The 21,583-nt window shown below is 42.5% G+C and overlaps 2 protein-coding genes and 1 long non-coding RNA gene across 4 annotated transcripts; 2 read left to right on the top strand and 1 right to left on the bottom strand.

Annotated features, from left to right (window-relative positions):
- Positions 1–342: 342 nt before the first annotated feature.
- Positions 343–8,447, top strand: sars2 (seryl-tRNA synthetase 2, mitochondrial). The gene is made up of 16 exons (XM_004562776.3): positions 343–640; positions 1,321–1,416; positions 1,565–1,594; positions 1,726–1,866; positions 1,971–2,025; positions 2,131–2,194; positions 2,331–2,436; positions 2,593–2,640; positions 3,215–3,323; positions 3,652–3,697; positions 3,776–3,863; positions 3,978–4,090; positions 5,658–5,751; positions 5,932–6,024; positions 6,113–6,178; positions 8,037–8,447. The coding sequence occupies exons 1-16, from the start codon at positions 365–367 to the stop codon at positions 8,175–8,177; spliced, it is 1,566 nt and encodes a 521-aa protein (XP_004562833.2). The 5' UTR covers positions 343–364; the 3' UTR covers positions 8,178–8,447.
- A 344-nt stretch (positions 8,448–8,791) lies between these two features.
- On the top strand, positions 8,792–15,402 carry LOC105941187 (uncharacterized). The gene is made up of 6 exons (XR_001167812.3): positions 8,792–9,070; positions 11,276–11,316; positions 11,425–11,494; positions 11,608–11,673; positions 11,805–12,853; positions 13,625–15,402. It is a non-coding gene; the product is annotated as an uncharacterized LOC105941187 (long non-coding RNA).
- LOC101485309 (inositol-tetrakisphosphate 1-kinase) lies at positions 15,176–21,563 on the bottom strand. 2 transcript variants are annotated; one of them, XM_004562779.4, is made up of 10 exons: positions 21,223–21,563; positions 21,062–21,086; positions 17,286–17,408; positions 16,977–17,094; positions 16,788–16,889; positions 16,588–16,628; positions 16,303–16,468; positions 15,995–16,062; positions 15,747–15,909; positions 15,176–15,672 (listed from the first exon to the last, which is right to left on the bottom strand). In XM_004562779.4, the coding sequence occupies exons 1-10, from the start codon at positions 21,354–21,356 to the stop codon at positions 15,533–15,535; spliced, it is 1,080 nt and encodes a 359-aa protein (XP_004562836.1). In that variant the 5' UTR covers positions 21,357–21,563; the 3' UTR covers positions 15,176–15,532. The 2 variants fall into 2 exon arrangements, with proteins under 2 accessions (XP_004562836.1, XP_004562837.1); XM_004562780.4 differs by lacking the exons at positions 16,303–16,468; positions 16,588–16,628 and having other exon boundaries at positions 21,223–21,559.
- Positions 21,564–21,583: the final 20 nt, after the last annotated feature.

Genomic DNA, 21,583 nt, shown 5'->3' with positions numbered 1-21,583 from the left:
AAATAACTACTCGTTTCTCTCTCTCTTCCAAATTTAATTGTTTACAAAAATTTATTTGGTTTCTAGCTGCGGTAACACTGGTTTCCGCATTCATGCTGCATTCATGGAAGATACGGACTTTTTAACAGCCAGAACTAGCGCTACCTAGTTAAACTGACACCTAAAAATATAAATTTATCATAAATCAAAAATATTAATAATAATAATAACAATGAAAATAATAATGAAATACACAAACATTGCCTCAAATGTTCGGGACACATTGATAACCACGAGAAACTTCAGTTGAGCAAGAGCCTAAACAGAATACGGCGTTGATTGTTCCTATACCTCCATGAACGCATCCTCAGCTAAAGAGACAAACATGGCGACCTGCATCGGCGTGGTCGCTAAAGTTGGGGTTTTTGCAGCTGCTGTGCTAAAGCCGGTAGCCAGACAGTGTCCAGTGCATAGCGTAAATGTATTTGTCCCGCATCGCTTGTCGCATGGAGTCCGGAGTCGTTTGTACGAGCATGTCCGTGAAGGCTACAGTGACAAGCCTGAGCTGGACATGAGAGCTGTGTGTGAGGAGACTGACAAAGTCATAGCGAATGTAGAGAGCAGGAAAGGGGACCTGCGAGGGGACGATGTGAGGAAAATTGTAAGCGGTTTTAGTTACTAATTAAGTACTGTTTGTGGCATTAAAACACCATAATTTTATCCTATGTCACTATTTTCTAAAGTTTTTCTGGGTGTTATCGCTTCACTGAAAAATCTGTTTTTACAATAAGCCTCCACATGCATTTGCTTAAAATGTAACTGGGACATGATTCGCTCCAAACGTGTGATGCCACAAACTCCCACTGATACATAGATGTGTAAAGATTTCATACAAAATCTTTTATAACCCTGAGAATTAAAGCTGAAAGTCTGCACTTAAATTGCATCTTGATTCCCTGATTTGCAATCCACTGTGGTGGTGGTGTACAGAGGCAGAAAAAAACCCAGTCTTTTCCCCTAACATTATGGACGGCACTGCAAATCTTGCCTGGATCTAAAAATTGACAAAAATGTCTAGTCATGCTGACTGACCTTAAAACTACACTACTTACCATAATAAAAAGTGACGTCTTTGGTCTGAATACTTGTGACTGTAAATAAGATATCCTACCATGAAATCATCTGGGAAACAAAAAACAAAGCAGTTGTTTAAAATTAGATCGACTGTGTTAAATTTGACTGATCGGTTCTCAGTGTTTTTACATATGTACACCTGCTTATTATCACTGCTGTCTAATGTGCTTGCTTTTGACTCGATCATCCTGATTGTCTACCTTTTAGGTGTGTGTGTGGCAGGAGCTCCAGGCAGTAAAGACAGAAATCTCTGAGCTGGAGGAAGAGAAGCGGCGCATCAGTGATATAGTCAGAGCACTAGTGGTGAGAAATAGTTATTACAGCTCTAAACATTATAACCAGAATGAACTTCAGTTTCTATCGAGGTTTGCGTCATCATTTACTCTGCTTTGAGGTTTTTGTTGTTGTCAGAGAGTAGATTTCTGTGACCTAACTGATCTTTTCCTCACAGACAAAGGAGGACAAGAAAGCCCTCGCCAATGTAAGTTTCACTTCAGAACCTTGTCTCTTTTGTTACTGAGTCAGTTAACCTTCCTACTCCCCTGTGTTTTTGACCTATAATAAATCTCATGTGGCACCACTTCTGAGTCTTTGCTCTTTTCTATTCTTTAGCTTCCAGAGTACAACCAAGCTCTTCAGAAGGGCAGAGAGATCCGCAATAGACTCAATCATCTGTACCACAAAGAGACCAAGCTGGATGAGGAACACTATGGCCGAGCACTCAGGCTGCCCAACACTACACACCCTGATGTGGTCAGGATACACTATGCACACACACTACTTTGTCCTGAGCTGCTTGGGAGAGATTTACTGTGAAGCTCAAGTCACTAAGCATAAGTTTCTCTTGCTCTTTCCAGCCAATAGGAGATGAGAACCAGGCGAGGGTGGTGGAGCTCGTGGGACAGAAACCAGGTGACTAATGAGATGAGAAGTGCAGATTTCTAAACTTTAAATTGATTACCTAATATTTTTTTTAATGAATGCTGACACAAACGTTTGTGTGTGTTTCTGGTACAGAGTTTGACTTTAAGCCCAAAGGACATGTAGAGCTGGGGGAAGAGTTAGGACTCATCAGGCAGAGGTGAAGATGACTCTGGTTGTTGTTTACAGTCCTTCACTGTACTGTATGTCCACTATAACACTGTCTAATATACAGTACAAGCTACTTTAATTTAAATAAACTGCGCTATTCACATTTCCTCTGTCCACTGCTGCAGGCATCTAGCTCATGTCTCAGGCCACAGGTCCTACTATCTTCGAGGAGCCGGGGCCAGACTTCAAGCTGCACTCCAGAACTTTGCCCTTGACACGCTACAGCGACGGGTATGTGTGTTTGGTCATTTGATGTGATCCCCGGATAATTAATGTTAGTAGTGTGTATTATTATATCTATCTATATATATATATATATATATATATATATGTATATGTATAATATCTAGACATGCCAAACATGGATTCCTCCTTTGACTCCTACAGGGCTTCATTCCCATGGTTGTGCCTGATATGCTGAAGGGTGCAGTGTTTGTGAGTACCAAAGCTCAGGTTTCTAAAGTCACAATAAAATACTTTTGTCATACACTATACATAAAGGATGGCCTCATCCATCAAGACACTCACTATTCTGTGTAGTCTTGTCTTTCAGCCTCATTTTAAGGCTTTAATTTGAGTTTATTGTTTGCCAGATATAAGCACAGTTTAGGAGCTCAGTTTTGCTGCTGAGTAGGCACTCACCTGTCACTCAAAGTGGCTATGCCCCCAACTTAAAGCCTTAATAAAATGAAAATGACTGAGTCAGATACATTCACATGGCTACCTTGTCATAACCTTTGTAATTAGCCATAGAGATGAAAACCATTTTTCAAAACCAGGCCGTAAACATATTCATATCTGTAGCAAAGTTGAGCATTTTAACATGGGAGTCTTTGGGGATTGACTCACTTTTGGTGCTAGCACATCTGCATTAATCTCACTTTTCAAACAATTTAAATTTAAATAATTCTAAATGAATTGTTTTGCAGTTATATATAAATTTTCGTTGAAGTAACTGGGCACAGCCACAGATAATCTCACTCTGCTCTCTGATTTGACCCACCTCCAGGAGGGTTGTGGGATGCAGCCCAATGCCCACAGCTCACAAGTCTACTCACTGGACCCTGCACGTTTCCCAGACCTCAACCTGGCTGGAACTGGAGAGGTTGGGGTAGCAGGTAAAGCTTCTTTTTCCATTTCCTCACAGTTTCAAATAACCAGCTGGTTGTGTATCAATACAGCAACAGTGTGTTGTATTGTTTAGTAAGCCTACAGCTATCGAGTGTAGTAACTGAGAGAAGTTTGCTTAGTCCCAACAGCAATCCTGTATTCGATCGATTGCTGAATTGAGATGTCGTGTGTCTTGCTGTCCATCAACTTATCAGTAGTCAGGTTTCAGTAAAGAAAAGCTCTCGTGGATCTCTGTATGTTTAGTTGCGTTTCTTTAATCTGGAGAGGGGTGGTAATGTGTAAACTGGATGCATCCATTTGTATCTCTTCCCTCAGGCTATTTCATGGATCATGCAGTGAACTCGAAGGACCTTCCTGTCAGGTGAGGTACACCCCACCTCTTACTTTGAGATATATGGAATAATTACACGTAATGCGATGCTGTCGTGTCTGTGTGCAGGACGGTGTGCAGCAGCACCTGCTACAGAGCGGAGACCGACACAGGCAGAGAGACATGGGGGCTCTACAGAGTTCATCATTTCAATAAGGTCAGAAGCCACACAGAAGTTTAATGTGTACATTTGCTGTACATGGACAAACCAATGATAATGTAAGTGGTTATTTGCTTGTGCGGCTGCTTGCTTCTATGTGCGTCTGTGCAGGTGGAGATGTTTGGAGTGACGGCAGACGAGACAGGAGAAGAAAGCTCGCAGCTGCTGCAGGAGTTTGTCAGTCTGCAAAAAGAGATGTTTTCTGCACTGGAACTGCACTACAGGTCAACACACACACACACACACACACACACACACACACACACAGTCTTACTGTCTCCTCAGCTGCTTGCACTGGTTGTAAGAAATAGTTTTGTGTAGTGAGGAAAGATGGAAAGCTGAGCATAATAACAAAAGACCAAAGATATAAAATATTAAGTGTAAAGGTATTTTTAGTGTTGATGTGTAAACACTGTTTTCCGTGTTTCTGTGGCTCTGTATACCCACTACAATGGTCGCTTTGTTCCACAACATCATCTCACAGTCACTTGTATTTATATCCAACATTAAGACGCTGCAGTATTTTTCTGAACACTAGGTGTCGCCACTCAGACAATATTGCCACATAAGTGCTGATATAGGAGGAGAAGAACTCAAAAACAGAAGCCAACAATTTGTCCAGTGTTTTTTGTTTTTTCCCACTACAAACTCAGGCTTTCTGTTCCAACGTCTGTATATCCGTGTGTCTCTGAGCTTCTGTACTGGTATATCATTAAAATGGCAGTATAGACTGACAAGATCCTACACTAGTCTCTTCAACTCAGCTGCAGTGGCCATGGCACAGCTGGCTACGTTACAAAGATCAAGATGTGCATGACTGGCTGAAGCAAGACAGGATGTGATGTCAAATTCAGTGCGCAACACAATGAACATATTGGGGCCATAAATGTTTTCTGGCCATTATTAGCGTGGTAGTGTTTAGTTTTCTTGGCCAGGTGAGGTTTGCACCCTTATTATTCCATTAGTTCACTGGAAATCTCAATATGAGGTCCAAAGAAATTGAGATTTTTCCATTGAAAGTGGAAAAGTCCATTAGGCTGTAAAGCCAAAAGAAACCTATCAGATATAAGAAACTGGTACATCCTTTAAAAGAAGGATTGCACTGGCCAGCTTTGCCAGAAATCATTTGAAAGAGCCTCAATAGTTCTGGAAAAAAAATCAGTGGACAAATGAAACCAAAATGGTGTTTAAGAAAAGTATGGAGGAGGAGAGAAATGGCTCATGATCAGAAGCATAACACATCATCTGTAAAACATGGTGGAGGTAATGTTGTGGAAAGGACATGTATGGCTAGAACCAGGTCACATGTGTTGGTGACTGGTGACATTATGACCTCGTCCCTCTTCTTCTCGGTAAAGCTTGGAATAATTTCAGTACTTCTGAAAAAAACAAAAGCAAAAAAACAAAACAAACCTTCAACTTCGACTGGAAAGTGACCCGATTAGGATTTGTCAGTCACATTTTTGGCCATTCAAATATGAACAGGTGAGCTGCGTTTCAACGGTACACATGTGTCTAAAAGGATAGAATGATGACTTTTTATATCCAAGGGGTCGAGTCTGGGGAGAAATGCTTCTAAAGTGCTCATTGACAGGCTGACAATCCCATGTAGTCATAAAGCAGTGAGTTTGGTTGAACCCTGTTCTGTCTTGAATTTGAAGTGAAACAGAAAAAAAGTAGATTTAAAGCTCAAGTCACCCAATGTCTACAGAAAATGCAGCACTACTTTCACTTTACACATCCCTCACATGTTGAGATCTGACCCTTACCTGTGACTATTTTCTTCTTCAGAGTGCTAGACATGCCGACAGAGGAACTTGGCCCTCCGGCACACAGAAAGTATGACATTGAAGCCTGGATGCCTGGGAGAAACAGCTATGGAGAGGTCAGCCCTGTTATATAAATATTACCCATTTACCTACTTACTTCCAGTTACCTCATTTCTATTTCTAATCAAGAAGCTTTCAGTTTGTACAGTCAATAGCGACTCACACCACTCCTGCATGAATAAATTTACGGACTGGTTTTTATAATTGTTGCTCATTTTATATCCTCTGTATCTCAGGTTTCCAGTGCGTCCAACTGCACAGACTACCAGAGTAGACGCCTCAACATCCTGTATGAGAGAGAGGACGGCAGTCTGCAGTACGCCCACACAGTAAGACTGCAGATGATGCTGCACTGCTGTATATTGCTGCTGGTTAGATATACCACCTCCGTAATCTATGTTTTCTTCCTCATCCTAGGTGAACGCCACAGCGTGTGCAATCCCCCGAACAGTAATCGCCATCCTAGAGACGCACCAAACCAAAGTAAGACACCAGCAGCATTTTTTTCCCCCCCACATTAGTTTTTTCCCCCACATTATTATGAAAGACAGTTCTGTAGTATATTCCCCTCATGTTTCTCATAATAAAACGTCAGCTCATCTACCTAACACAGTGTATAATGTGTAATATTTGTGGTGTTGTGACTGTTGTGATTCATGTTTCTCTAAATCACTTCTGTCAAACTCACATCCTAGCCTTCCAAACATTTTTTTCTGGGACTTTGCACATACACGTGAGGTTCTAAATAAATTTTACTCGACCTAGTTACAGCAACTGTCTGCAGTAATGCGCCCCGTGCACACGCCACAGTGGAACAACAAAGGAAAGTTGAGGCTGCTGGGAGAGAGACAACTTCTTTACTGAGTGTAAAGAAAGCTGGTGACTCTATGTGCCACAAGACAGTTTGTGTTTGCAAAGAATAATTTGTTTTGTAATTCTGAATCAGCACACAGAGCCACAGAAGGGTTAGAAGTTGTAAAAGGCAAGTCTCACTGCAGCAGTGGAAACGGCAACCGAGTCAGGTTGAGGTTGAATGGTACAGGTGAACTTCAAGATCAAGGATCTTTAAATTTTTTCTAAAACCCACTGAGCTGTCACGTTCAGGCTCTATACCAGGGGTCTCAAACTAGCGGCCCACATCACCCCTACTTTATATTGACGTGAAGTTACTTTTTTGTTAGGGAGGATTTGTTTGTTGTTGAGTGCAATGCTACAATAAGTTCTTTAAAAAGGAAAAAATGACTTAATAGGAAGGCAATATGAGCAGAGAGTACAAACGTGATGAGGGATTGGGTGTGTTAGTTCAGTGAGAGAGTTATTTGTAAAGAAAACAATTTTCACTCGTAGTCCAAAACGAATGTGTACACTTAGGTCTGCATTTTTATTTCGGTAAATACAAACAAAATTATAGCAGAAGTGCTGGCACGTGTCTGGCCAGTTTGTTCATTTGGTAGTTCAGTGAAAGGCTTCAGTTAGTTAAGAGTGAGAACAATAATTGTGCTCACTTTAGCAGTTTTGTCTTGTTATACAAAATGTGAAATTTCAAAAAACAAACAAAACATGACATTTTTGGAAATATTTGTGGGTGTTTTTGTGGGTGTTTTTTTTTTGTACTACTTGAACACTAAAGTGTCCCTCACACGAGATGACAGAAGTGGCCCACAGATATTTTAAGTTTAAAACCACTGATCTAGACTGTAGTAAAAGATGGATACCTTGACATCGCATATACCTGAGCTAAACATTTTCGCCGTTGTAGCAGGTTGATTTTTTTTTTTTTTTTTTTCGTTTTCAGCTGTTCTTTTGATTTGCTGCTGTGTTTGGATCATTGTGTTGGTGCTGATAGGCTGTGTGTGGTTTTACGTTTTCACAGAGGACTTGTTCTTGAAATCTTGAAGCTTTTCAAACCTAACTCATGCTGCCATGCTCTGTTTCTACATCAGAGGCTTTCTCCTTTCAACACTTCCAAACAATCCGTACTTGTATAATTGTGCCATCATGAACTTTAACCATTAAACTTCTCGGAGCATTGCACAGCCAACATTTGAGGTAAATTTGCTGGGATGTCCACTCTTAGGAAGGTTGTAGCACGTGTTAACACACACCTGAATGCTCCAGACCAGCAAAGTCCCAAAGTTCTGCTTTTTGTAAAGGTACTCGCACTCAATGATAATCAATTAATTAAGTGCATTTGAATAACACCAACTGGCTGTTAATTCTTATAGAAGTAGTGAGGGTGTATTTAGTTTTTCACAGGAATTGATAAAGTCTAGCTCTTTTTTCTCATATGTTTCAAGAAGTTTTGAAACTAAGACTATACTTCCTTACGTTCTCTCACCAGGAGGGAACAATACGTGTTCCCCGAGCCCTGCAGCCTTACTTGAGTCTGGAAGTGATTGAGAAGCCAAAGTACACTCCACTGAAATACATCGGACCCAATCAGCGCTACCCACCACCAAGGCCGGCTCCTAAAATTAGATGACACTAACACAAGTTCAACACTCTAAACAGAAGCCATCGTCTACATAAATAAATAACTGTTTGTTTATTTAATGCAAGTGGATTGGTTGATTGACCGTGTCCCTCAAAAGACATAAAAAACGTTGAGAGTGAATTAAGTTTGTCAGTGTTTGAAAGAAGACCACTGTAAATAGATTCATTCCTTTGTCTAATGTAATGAAACTGGTGTCTTTTGTCTGGATAATTAGAGGAACAATAAGAAAAAAGCAATAAAAAGTGTGTATATCTCCAATATCGTTACTTTGGGGTTTTTTTCCAGGGGGCTGCATATATAGACCTTGTAGATGGATTAGCTCTACAACAAAAACACACTATGTGCCTTTGAAGGAGGGAGCTTGCAGTTGGATATTTAATAACTCCCAAAGGTGACATACAGACCTGTTAATGTGCCTTACATTACCAGCTGTTTCAAAGTGATCTGCTAAAATAATTGAGCAGCAGCTAGAGGAGGTGATGGAGCCTACAGGGAGCCTGCAATCAAAGTGTTATCCTAATAGTGTCATTGAAGAGCTTGTTGGCTGGGGTTTAAACAGAGCGCAGTTTAAGTTAATTTATTTTCACTTGACTCCAAGGAGAGCTGCATGCCCCTACTGTTATCAGAGTTGATGCGCAAATATTCTTTGCTAAGTACAGGACGTCAACCTGATTCTCTGGCACCGGTCTGGGCTTTAATCGGTCACCTGACACACACACACACACAGAGGACTGTGCTCCGCGGCTCGGCTCCACCTCGCTCGGCGGGTGTGTGAAGAAGATCCAGCCCGTTATTTCAAGGTTATCTCCTGCAGGAGCCTCACTTTCTGGATCCTATGGGAATTCTGATAACCGCGGTGTTTCTCTGGGCTGCCGTCGGAGGTAAGCATTCATCACATCCATTAAACACACACACTGTGTGCATGCAGGGCGCTTTTAGTGTGAAGTGGCGGCAAAAAATTGGCAAGCTAAGCCGAAGACGACCCAGTTCTTTACACGCTACTACCTCAGCTACTCTTTTTACCGCCATGGAGCCGGCTTTGTGATAGAAACACACACAATAAACGCGTTTTAGCGCTACTTTGTGGCGCAGACTGGCGCTTTATGCTAACCTAATGGCGGAATCCGCAGGGGTTTAAGACTAATAGGCTAAACAGGAGCGTTGTTACATAATTTGTTGTGCGCCCACCTTTGTGTGCCTGTGGGGCGATGCTGCTTCTGCCCGTAGACACATTTCACACACAGAGGAGTATTTCAGTGTTTAGGGATTCCCGGCTTTGTCCGCTACTAATCCAAATGGAAAAAGCTCCGCGCGCAGGTGAGCGGAACAGCGCACACGTGCGCGTGATGCTCAGCTGCACGCGCCAGCCGCTGCGAGAGCCAGCGTAATCAATTATAATCTGGGGGGAGTGTGCTTCACACACACACGCGCGTGTCTGCAGGGGCGCACAGCTCTGTCAGTAACCTATAGAGGATACTACAAGCTGTGGGTTAGAGTTGTGTCGCAGTGTGTGAGGGCAATAACCCCACCCTAACACTATACAACCAAATCTATTATTACATTAAAATGGATATAAAATACTGCATAATGCAACTGCCGCTCCACATCTGTCAAAGCCAACACTCCATATTGCGCATCCTTCAACCCCCCCCCCCCCCATAATAAATGCACCTATTCCTGATGCAGACAGACATTTGGGGGCTTGTTGAGCAGCTCGTGTACTCCACTAATTTGACTTGGACACGTGATGTATTCATTTCTGAGCGGACAAGCCGAAATAAAGCCAGATCACGGTGATAATTATGGTGCTGGGGTGTCCCAGCTTGCACACACACACTTCGTCATCACATGGACATGCAGACTGTTAAAAGGCCAAACTGTAGGCAGCTCACGTGTCTGCGAGGGGGCACCAGTGGTATCAGCTGGTCCCGTATTGATCCTGCACTGATCGGGCTGCGAGCTGCGATCCCACAGAGCCCAGATAAAAGTCAGAGCTTTAATTTTCCTCAGTGTCTTTTATTATTTATAATTATTTGTGAATACATAACATTTGAAGTCATGTTTGATGAAGTGAACCTTTATGGAGTCTTTCAAACAAAACCGTTGTTGTTAGCTGATAGACACAATCAAAGTGAAGTGGTTTTAATAAATAAGCTGATGAGAAACACTAAGAAAACAAAACAACTGTTGATTTCCATTATGTGACTCAGAGATATATATATTTTTTGTAGATGTGAGTAATTCCTTAGAAACTTCCTTAGAGAAATTCTCCTTTGTGTATTTTGGGTGGCACTGTTAGTGTGGTATGCTTGGCAGTGGTGGTTTTGGAAGAAAAATGCACTTCATGCTAATAGAAGTACACGCTCATTAGGCATTTTAAGTCAGTCAAAAAATATTATGACAGTTAAAAACGTATTTATTTTTCCCTTTTTATGTCAGGGGCCCAGACTTGATGATATTTGCCTTTATTTATGCATGATTTTCTTCATAATTGTGATGGCAAAGTACCACTAAAAAAAACAAAAAACAATCTTGTAAAGTAAAGTTAACATGTGCGATGACATTTGTAAACAAAGAGTGAATAAAGCTGCTGGAACTGAGCAGCATCACGTCTCACACTTCAAACAGTCCTCGCTCCCGGCGCGCAATAATGAAGGAGAGGGTTGCAGGCTGCAGGATGAACATGGATTCTTGGTCCTCGCTAGATGCAGTGTATCACCGTGAGGAAAAGGCACTAGCAGAGCAGCTTAGTGTGCCTTTAATGACTGGCTGGCTTGTGTGGTATTGGTGACTGATTTAACCCGGGTGGGAAACGACCTTGTGAGCTAAAGCTTCTGGGAACGACTGCATCCTGGAGTGCGAGAGAGAAGGGGGGACTGGGAGTTAAGCACATTAACAAGGGAACAGCTCCACCTACGCTCGCACAGAGCAAACGGTTGGAAAGTAAACAAACTACTTCATCTGTGGTGCAAGGTTTCAGCTCCTTTTACTGATAGAAAACTGCTGATTACATTGATTTTTAGTCCAATTGTCCCTCCGTGCCTCACCGTGTTCACTCTGCGTCTCTGTCTGTGTTTGTGTTTCAGTGGGAAGCCGGCCAGTAATCTCACCCCTTAATGATGCAAAGGTGAGGAACAAGACTTTATTTTTGAATTTCATCCATCAGTCTGCTGCTTTTTAATTACTCAACTGTAAAATATGTGTGTGTGTGTGTGTGTGTGTATTGTACCATTAGGTTGAATGTATTATTCAGGAGACACTGAATGAAGATGGGTCACCGCACGATTGTGGCCCACAGCTAGCAGGTAGGTAACCAATTAGCTGTTCTTAAGAGATCAGATGGTGTCATGCAGGGTTTGGTGTGTGCGGTTTGATTGCACGGTGATTAGGCTCGCTTGTGTCTAATTGTTTTTTGCAGATGAACTTGATGAGGTGCACAGGCATCAGGGTCTTCTCAGGGAGCTGCAGAAACTGGCTGATGATGGTACACATAAATTCACACTGCCTCAGTCTGATGTTGTTTTTAAGATATTACTACTAAAAAACCCCCATAAAACATGGGCACTTATATTTGTTGTCTTTTTTTATGTCACACTGACTGTTTCCATTTTTCAGAGAGAGATAAGGAGCATGATGATGAACGTCAGCGGTACGAGTACAATCTGGCCAATGATGAGAAGGATGAGAATGACTTCGAGGAGACGGGAGAGGACGAGAGAGATCTGAGCAACCTCGCAAAGGAGACAGAGGGAGAGGAAGAAGACAAAACAGAGGATGATGACACCAAGGAGAAGGTGATGGAGGAGCCGCGCATTGAAGACAGAGAGAGGGATGACGAGGAGGAACGAGCCAAGGAGCTCGAGGAGTTGCTTGCCGAAGAGCTCGCCAAGAAAGGCAAGGAGGAGAGAAATGACGAAGAGCTCAAAGAGCTGCTGAAGGAGCTTAAAAAGAAGAGGTATGAGGTGGTGAAGGAGAGGGAGATCCAGAAAGGCGCTGGGACGGAGCACAAGGACAAGGTGGAGGACAAGAAGAAGGAGCAGCAGGACAAAGAAAAGAAGGAGGAAATGGTGGAGGACTTGGAGAAGCAGAGGCTCGAGGAGAGGAGGAAGAATGAGGTGGAACTGATGGTGGAGAAAGAGAAGGTGGAAAAAGAGTTGAAGGAGCTGCTCAAGGAGCAGGACAGCAAGGGCAAGCCAGAGCAGGAGAGGGAGAGAAAGGAGAAGCAAGAGGAGCTGGATGAACTCGTCAGGAAGATGAAACGGGTGCAGGAGGAGGAACAGCAGGAGGTGCAGGGCAGGGAGAAAGAGGAAGACGAGGACCAAAAGACGGGGGAAGAGAAGAAGGAGGACAGTGAGAAGAAGAAGGAGGAGGGCGAGGAAGGAGACAAAGAGCCCGACTCTGAGAAAACAGAGACTGGATTTAAGAAGGAAGAGGCAGCAAAGGAGGTGGAGGTGAAGGAGCCCCAGCAGAAGAGAGTAATGGAGAAAGCGAGCGATGAGGCTACACGGCAGTTTGAGCGGGAGCGGTACAAGGGTGAGGAGGAGGAGGATGGAAACGGGGAGGACGAGGAAGATGAGGATGAATATGTCAGGGAGGATGAGGAGGGGCAGCAGGAGGAGGAAGACAATGAGGGTGAAGAGGAGGATGAAGAAGATGAAGGAGAAGTAAGTTAGAACAATTAATGGGTACATTCAGGCTTAACTGCAGATTACAGTGTAATTATACTGTAGTTACTTGGTAGTTATTGGAACCCATAGAATCATGATATCATCCTTGGTGATGTAGTATTGTTAAAGGGACACCAAATAACGACATTTTATTAAATAAATTAAAACTCTCTGGGAATACCAGAACCAAAAGGGGTCATGTGACCTGGCAACCTTGATAATCTCATTTTTAATCACATAAATAAATAAATAAATAACTGAAGTAAGATAACTTTTTTTAATTGGCTAAAACAAATACTGACAAAGTTTAAATCTGAGGACATTACATGCGGTTAAAAAAAGGTGATAAATCACAATGTATGTTACTGTAATATTCAGTATATCACAAAGTAAAAGATTTTACACTTTCAAAATCAAACATGAAGCATTAAGACCAATACGTCAGAGTGAAATGCAACTGAAATATATAAAATCAGTGGTTCATTTATTCAAACAATTAATCATTAAGGTAAATATGCTTGGTATATAGTCGGTGTATACAAGTCAATTTAATTTGACCAGACTCCATTAAATGGAACATTTATTATTGCATGTTTTGTTTTTTGTTTTTTTGTTGTTTTTTTTTTTTTTTTTTTTTGGTGGGGGGGGTGTCTCTTGTTACATTGACAGTGGTTTGGGATAGTTGAAAAATATGCTTTCTCTTAGCTTGTCTGTTCAAATTACAAATGCACTGATTCCAGGCTTGTGCAACTGTTTTTTAATCTGCAGGAGCTGCTGGAGATTGAAGCAGAGCTGCGCAAAGTGGCTGCAGAGCTGAGGGAACTTCGCAGAGGATAAGATACCCATAACCCACACGCACAGCAGAATGACAAAACCCCTTTGTTGCATTCACAGTCACACATTCGGCTCACACAGTTTCCATTTAACAGCCTTCAAATCCCTTCAACACTCAGAGGAATCTGTAAATGGACATTAGTGCAAAGTGTACATACTGTTGGTTCATTTCTGCTTTTAGATTGCCTGGAGGGAAAAAGAATACTCTTTTTTTCTTCTCTTTTGGTCATTTGGATGTGTTTTTGTGTTGAAGAAAAAGACGTAGTTTTCCCAGAGAATCTGAAAGCTTGTGCTCATCACCGTTGCCCCTGTCTTCTCGAGTATCTGTAAATAACGTGCGTGAGGTAGACAGGCGATAGATGCAATAGCATTTCAGCACTTTCATTCAGATGTTAGTTTGATTGCAGATTGTCAGCCACGAAGAGTCATGATCATAGCAATCAGCGCTTCTTTTACTCTGAAGGTTTCATCTTTGATGGCGTGTTCTTGTTTCAGGAAAAAAAAATACAGTTTCCCTATTATAAGTAGTTAGTGTATTTTAATATACAGTATATTTTGTGCAATAACTGATAACTGTGTGTACCCTGCTGTTCCGACTGTTAACGATACTGCTGATATTTGTACCCAGGAGGAAGTCGTTATCTCCTCTTAATTTCTTTGGCGACTTAAGTAGAAATGAAGATTGTTTGTTTCATTCGGCGCACGCACTGTTACAGCCAGACTGTTTGCGACGAACCGGGGTGACACAAGCGAAACACACACTTGCACGTACGTCACACTTTAAGTTTGTCTTTTGCCTGGTTGATCGTGTGGCAGAAGGAGGTGATGTACTTACAGCTTACAAGGTCTAAAAGTGTCACCTCAGGTTTCTCAGCCAGCTTTGCACTCTTATCTTAACAAGCCAAGGAGGAGCTGAAGGAAGGAGGAGAGGAAAAACTAAAGCCATTTGTTGTCTTTTTGGTAACAGTGACACCGACAATAACGTCGATAAATACTAGGTAGTGTTACATCCCAGTTTTAATGGCTGTCATGTCATTTCTGTAAATATCAGATATGTGGTCTGTAAGCCAAGGTCATGGGAAATATGAAGCAACACCGCCCCCAAGAGGACACTGGGCAGATATGCACTTAGTGCAGGATTAACAGGGTTGCTACTGGAGGCCCACTTAGTGCAATAACACAGTATAGACTAGAGCACACGCGAATGCAATAATTAGCCAAATACTGAATTATTTAATGTATTTTAATATGTAATCAAAGTGCATCATGTGGTACTCGTATACAAATATTTCTCTTTTTTCTACAAGGCCGAGATTTACGATACGTTTATGTATTTGAACACTGGCCGAGCCGACGGTCAACTTGTGTAAACACGTGGTAATAATACACGTTATGAATCAACACTGACGATGTTATAGCAATCTATTCCAAAGAGGAGATGCTTGTTCGCTCAAAGGTTAATCAACATGAATGTACTGTAGTTCCTTTTTCTATAGAAATACAAAATGAATCTCACAAACCAGCAGGATCACTGCAGGAAACGTCTGTGGGGAGGTGACGCGCTCAGCATAGAGGACATATGACACAATATGGAAAAAAGTGATTAAAAAAGGCATTTGTATTATTACTGGCCAATCAGAGTGCTATATTTTGTGCCTGCTGTATCTTCTTCTATGCTACCTGTCAATCAATAAACAGAAAAGTATACTCAAGTACTGTAGGTTGCCTTTTTTTTTTTTGCTTGTTTGTTGGCCTTAACAGAGCAGAGACAATTAGCAGGTCAAAGTAATTAGTGTGTTTTGAAGAGGATAAAGTTCGGGATCAAGTTTTGCTTATCCGTGATCAACTCCTGGGGTGACAAACACCCACTGTTTCCTCAGAGGAACCACCTGTAGTGTGTGAACCAGCAGCGGCGTGTTTGTCCAACACTGACTGGATGTGGCTGAGCAGAGAGGAGAAAAACTGAGGCATGCCCTCGTAGCCTAGCAGAGAAAAGAGCGCATCAGAAAACGACAGTGTCTTCCTGTGTGTAAGTCACTGTGTACTCCGGCACTACCTGGGAAAATGTTGATGTCGATGACGGTGAGCGCGTGCGTTCCTATGTTGACGATGACATCCACGCCAAACAGGGCCATGCCGAGCTGAGCTCGGAGCTCCTTGACGAGGGCGGCCACAGCATCTGAGCTGGGAGAAGGCGGGTCCACCATATGTTCATCCACCTTAGAATATGAGACGTGGCATTTTATGGTGGACATGAGCAGCATTTGACCTGTTGCTTTAAACTAAGTCCGAAATATTACTCACAGACGTGAGATTAGAGTTCGACTCTGGTTTGGACACCTTTTGGCTGTTGAAGAAGATGGTCTTCCTGTCTGCAGGCAGGGAGAAAGAGAAACTGTTATACAGAAAGCAAAACTAGGTGATAACAGTGGCACATGAAAGTAAAAGTAGTAGAGAAAATGAAATGCTGGAACTCAAAAGGAAGGGACACAAAACGAAAGGAAAAGCAAGAAAGGTAAGGGCGATGCAAGTGAGTTAAAAAAGTTAAATGATAAAGTTAAATGATAAAAGACGGGAAAGACGAAAGGAATATTGGCGGGGTAGAAACTGACCACAGGGGCCGGAGGGAAAGTTCTTGATAGAGGGTCTCTCTACGCAGCAGTGCTTGTCTCCTACCACAAACACTTTGTACAAAACGGCTCCGTGGTTCACAAAACTCTGAAGCACACAGGGGGGATGGATATCAGCCAGACTGGCTGCACTGAAGAGCAGACACATCTGCAGCATGGAGACCACATGAGATTAAGAAATGGAAACTTACAAGAATACATTTTACAGTTAGTAGTTAGTAGATATCAAGTGGGATTTTGCGAGGCAGGAAAAACCAAATCAGCTACCTCATGTGAATATGAGCCGTGTGCCACTCTGGTTTTACAAACTGAGGTGAGGAAAAGAGGAAGTGTTTGTGTGTTAGTATTTTATTTTTATAAAACTGAATTGCATGTTACCTCCAGGCTTCAGTCACACACACACATGCATGCATGCACACAAAGATAATAAGTAAGAAATGTGGAGGACAGACATTAAGTGAACTGACTGAGAGGAAATGTTAGGCCCTGTCTTATCACAGCCTGCTGAATGGATGACAGGTCACTGCCACTGTGGACCTCGAGGCATGGGGGACTGCAGATACGCCAGTCTGACAAACAAAGAAGAATGAGTAACTGTTAATATCTGCGATTGAGCTGTAAGTTGTGTTACCGTTGGGCTAAGAAGCTGCAGTCACCTCGGAGTGAACTGTTCAGTTGGCTCATTATCCGACCCGAGATAAAGCGGTCTAATAGTTTAGCCATGGCAGGCAGGGGATCCAGCAGCACTGTGTCAGGATGAGCTGAAACATAACTCTGTGGTGGGAAAGAGAGAGGAGTCACTAACTGCTCATTAATGAAAACGTCCAGCTGCACCATTATTATTAACACCCGAGATTAAAAGACTACATGCAGAGGGTACTGGAGTATCCTCTGTCAGCAGCCCCAGATGAACACACAGTTTACTGGACTTGCAACATGAATAGTTTAAATAGGTGCAGCGTTACCTGAAAGTTATCAAGGAGCTGCTGTGATTGGCTATCGTGCTCAGCTTCCACAATTACGTCAGACAGCTTGTGAAGGATGATGTCAAAGGGTCCCTGAGGGCCCAGGGGCTGAGTGAGATCAATCTACAATAGAAAAAAAAATGTACAGGCTATGTTGATGAACTTCTTTTAATATAGAATTTTCTACTTTTTATTACAAGCTTCATTATCTTATTCTTTAATCCCAGTTTGGATTAGTGAGACAGACTCCCTCTCTACTTTTAGGACTAGACTTAAACTTTCCTTTTTCATGTAGTTAGGGCCGGATCGGGTGACCTTGAATCCTCCCTTTGTTACGCTGCAATACACCTAGGCTGCTAGGGGCTTCCCATGATGCACTGAGTGTTTCTTCTTCAGTCTCTATATATATTTATACACATTTATAAACTCTGTTTTTAATCATTAATTATTAAAATCTCTGTCTTCCTCCCCTCACCCCCAATTGGTCTCACAGATGGCTGCCCCTCCTTGAGACTGGATCTGCAGGAGGTATCTTCCTTTTGAAAGTCAAAGGAGCTTGCAAAGAAAAGCGTCTGGACTTCTTTAAGTTACTTGAAGACGTTTCACCTCTCATCCGAGAAGCTTCTTCAGTTCTAATGTCAAATGGTGGAGAGTCCCAGATATAAACCTAGTGGGAGTATCCCCCCACAGAGGGACAAAAGGACCCCCTGATGATCCTCTAATCGCCTGAGCCAAGGTGGGAAACTGGGCGTGGGTCCCAATCAGCCAGAGTTTCGGGTGTGTTCATTGTGAAACCTGGCCCCACTTATCATGCGAATTCCTGAGGTCAGATGGCCCAGGATGTGAGTGGGCGGCGTCTGGGAAGGGATCTCAAAACTGGATTATAGATGGCAGAGAGTTGGTGTCGTAAACCACCGCCTCTGTTCAAAGATGGTCGCTCACAGTGGACATAGATGATAGATGGCTTCTTTCACTCCTCTTTCAAACCATCTGTCCTCTCTGTCCAAAATGTGAACATTGACATCCTCGAAAGAGTGTCCTTTATCCTTAAGATGCAGATGGACTGCTGAGTCTTGTCCTGTGGAGGTGGCTCTTCTGTGTTGTGCCATGCACTTGTGAAGTGGCTGTTTGGTCTCTCCAATGTAGAGGTCTGAGCATTCCTCGCTGCACTGTACAGCATACACCACATTGTTAAGTTTGTGTCTTGGCATTTTGTCTTTCGGGTGAACCAGTTTCTGTCTGAGCGTGTTGCTGGGTCTGAAATACACCGGGATGTCATGCTTGGAGAAAACTCTCCTGAGTTTCTCTGATACACCGGCTACATAGGGGATGACAATGTTGTTGCGTCTGTCCTTCTTATCCTCCCTCGCTGGTGTCTGATCTTCTTTTCTGTGCCTCTTTGCTGACTTTAAAAACGCCCATTTAGGATAGCTGCAAGTTTTGAGTGCTTCCTTTACATGTGTGTGTTCCTTCTTTTTTCCTTCAGGCTCAGAGGGAACATGTTCTGCCCGGTGGTGTAGGGTCCTGATTACTCCTGATTTGGACCCACACCCAGTTTCACACCTTGGCTCAGGCGATTAGAGGATCATCAGGGGGTCCTTTTGTCCCTCTGTGGGGGGTTACTCCCACTAGGTTTATATCTGGGACTCTCCACCATTTGACCTTAGAACTGAAGAAGCTTCTCGGATGAGAGGTGAAACGTCTTCAAGCAACTTAAAGAAGTCCAGACGCTTTTCTTTGCAAGCTCCTTTGACTACGATGACCTGGATGACTGAGAACCTTCACAGACATCTTCCTTTTGAAAGCGAGTTTTTTTCCCTCCCACTGCCAGCAAGTGTTTGCTCACAGGTCGTCATTAGACTGTTGGGATTTTCTCTGTATTACAGTAGGGTGTTTCCCTTACAATATACAGCACCTTGAGGAAACTTGCTGTGATTCGGTGCTATATAAATAAAAAAAATTTAATTGAACTGAACCCATTCGCACACATATCCATACCTTATAATGTTCACACACACACACTCCAATCAATGCACGAGGAGCAACTCAAGGTTCAGTATCTCGCTTGACATGCAGACTGGAGGAACTGGGGATCAAAGCACTAACTTTACAATTACCACATGACCCACCCACTAAACCTACAGACCCTGGCGCTCTCGGGCTGTCTCTAAACAACTGTGCTTATCTTTTAGGTCAAATCAGATTGGGTGTGCTCAGGGTGGTGCAGCTGTAAGCCATAATAGATGTAGCCAATCTATGCTGTAGGAGTTTAATATAGCTAAATTCTCATATTATCACTCATATTATCTTCATTTGTGCAGTCTTGAAGTGTAATAAATGTACAGTTGCAAATGGCAGTTTGTTTTAGCACATGTAGCTGATCACTGCACCAATTAAGGAGTGATCATCAAAAAATATAGAAAGTCAAATTTTCAAATGGCTGAGCAGGAAAAACACAGGTGTTACTGTTTGCATTGATAATATCCCCATTCTGTCTATAACAGTGATAAAACAAGAATAAAGCTAATTTGAATATCGCCTCCCAAAAAAGCGTGTGCTACAAGACATGATCAAATGAGTCTGTGTTATTACTTTAAGTTTGAAATCATTGCATATCCAACCGGTAGTCAGCAGCAAGGACAGCAGGGGTGTTTCTTTGAATTGTGGCCACTTTTCCTAGAAACCTTGGAAACCTATGACCAAGCGCCTTGTCATAGGGGAGTAATCTGACTGAAGGTGAATGTTCTTGTGATTTGGTGCCATATAAATAAAACCAAATAGAAAGTCAGCACTGTCTTTAAGCCTTATATGATTCGAGAAGAGAACAAAGAAAAAAAACAAAAGAGTTGACCTCTGGGGGTGACAGCTGTCTTGGCTTCAGGAGGGATCAGACGTTTTACAACCAAACCACAGAGCCAGTAGATAATTATGTACATTAGCAGGGCCTTGTCACTGGCACACCTACAGTCAATAGATTGCAACACAGTGACTCGTAATAACTTCCAGAAGCAAGGTCAACTTCATGACATCACACAGTATGTAAAAGGTTAAGACACCACATGAAATATATATAGACCTTGTTCACGCAGTTCTTTTGATTTTCTTTTGGTATTGCTTAATGCTTCGTTTTAAGCCACCAGCAAATCTTTCAGACAAGAAAAAAGAGTCACTTCCTGATCTCTGCTCCTGAAATCTAAATCACCATAAAACACACCCAGGTGGTTTTACACACCCATGCAGTAGTATATGAAGATATTTGCGTGCAGTTAAATGTCTGAACAGTTATGATCACGGATGGGTTGCAAGTTCACTACAAGCAGATTATAGCAGGTGGCCGCAGGTGGCTGCGATACTAACTGCTAATGTTGTGGCCGCAAGTATGTGACTATGAGCGCATAGTGTTCATAATCTAGTGTCACAGCTATCAAGCAAGTATGAAAACATCCATCTACCGTCACGCACTTACAAAGACATGGAATGTTAAGCATGTTCGCCCACACACACACAAACAAGAAAGTTTTTAGCCTTTACACTAAAAAAAATTAATAATTTTCCCCTAATTTAGGCTTTTACAATCATCTTACTCCTTGGAGTCTGACACAGCATCACTCACACACTGCCTTGTTCCACTCGTCTTAATTAAACTGTAATTATCAACACGAATACGTAACAAATAAAATAAACTGGCCAGTCTTCAGCCTCGCATTTCATGTGACTCGCCATTGTGATTTAAGATTTAACACACAGCCAAGATTTCATGGGCGAAAAGAACTCACCTTTACCACTTCCACTCCATGGTGTCTGTAGGAAAACATATTAAAATGCTTATTGTCTATTGTTATGTTAGACATAATGAACAAGACTATGCTGACAAATCATTCAGTATAGAGAATTTTACAGTTGAATAGCCTCATAGTAAAACAATAAGTACACTTACGCACAGAACCGTATGAACGCGTCTAGGTTCATCCTCCTGCGCTTCTTGTCACTGAGCCAGCAGCCCACCCTGCGCTCTGACATCCGGACCCCTGCAGCCGAGGGACCGCACACGCGCACGGACAGACGATCCATTCATCCCTTCCCTCTGCCACTTCTGCTCGGGAGTGTCGAGTCCTCTCGCTCTTTTATGGGGACAGTCATGAGTCATGGTTGTCTGAGTCCGCACAGGAGGAGCGAGAGGGCCAGTTTAACTAGTAAAGTCTCTGACTTCCTCGTTGGCGCTGCCATCCAATTAAAGCGGCCGGGGCCGGTCATGGAGCCGCTCTGAGCGAAAAACTGAAAGAGAAAGTAAAAATCCT

This window comes from Maylandia zebra, linkage group LG14, assembly GCF_041146795.1.
Source record: "Maylandia zebra isolate NMK-2024a linkage group LG14, Mzebra_GT3a, whole genome shotgun sequence".
NCBI classification, from domain to species: Eukaryota; Metazoa; Chordata; class Actinopteri; order Cichliformes; family Cichlidae; genus Maylandia; species Maylandia zebra.
The sequence above is the reverse complement of the archived record's forward strand: the minus strand, read 5'-3'. Positions and strand labels throughout refer to the sequence as shown.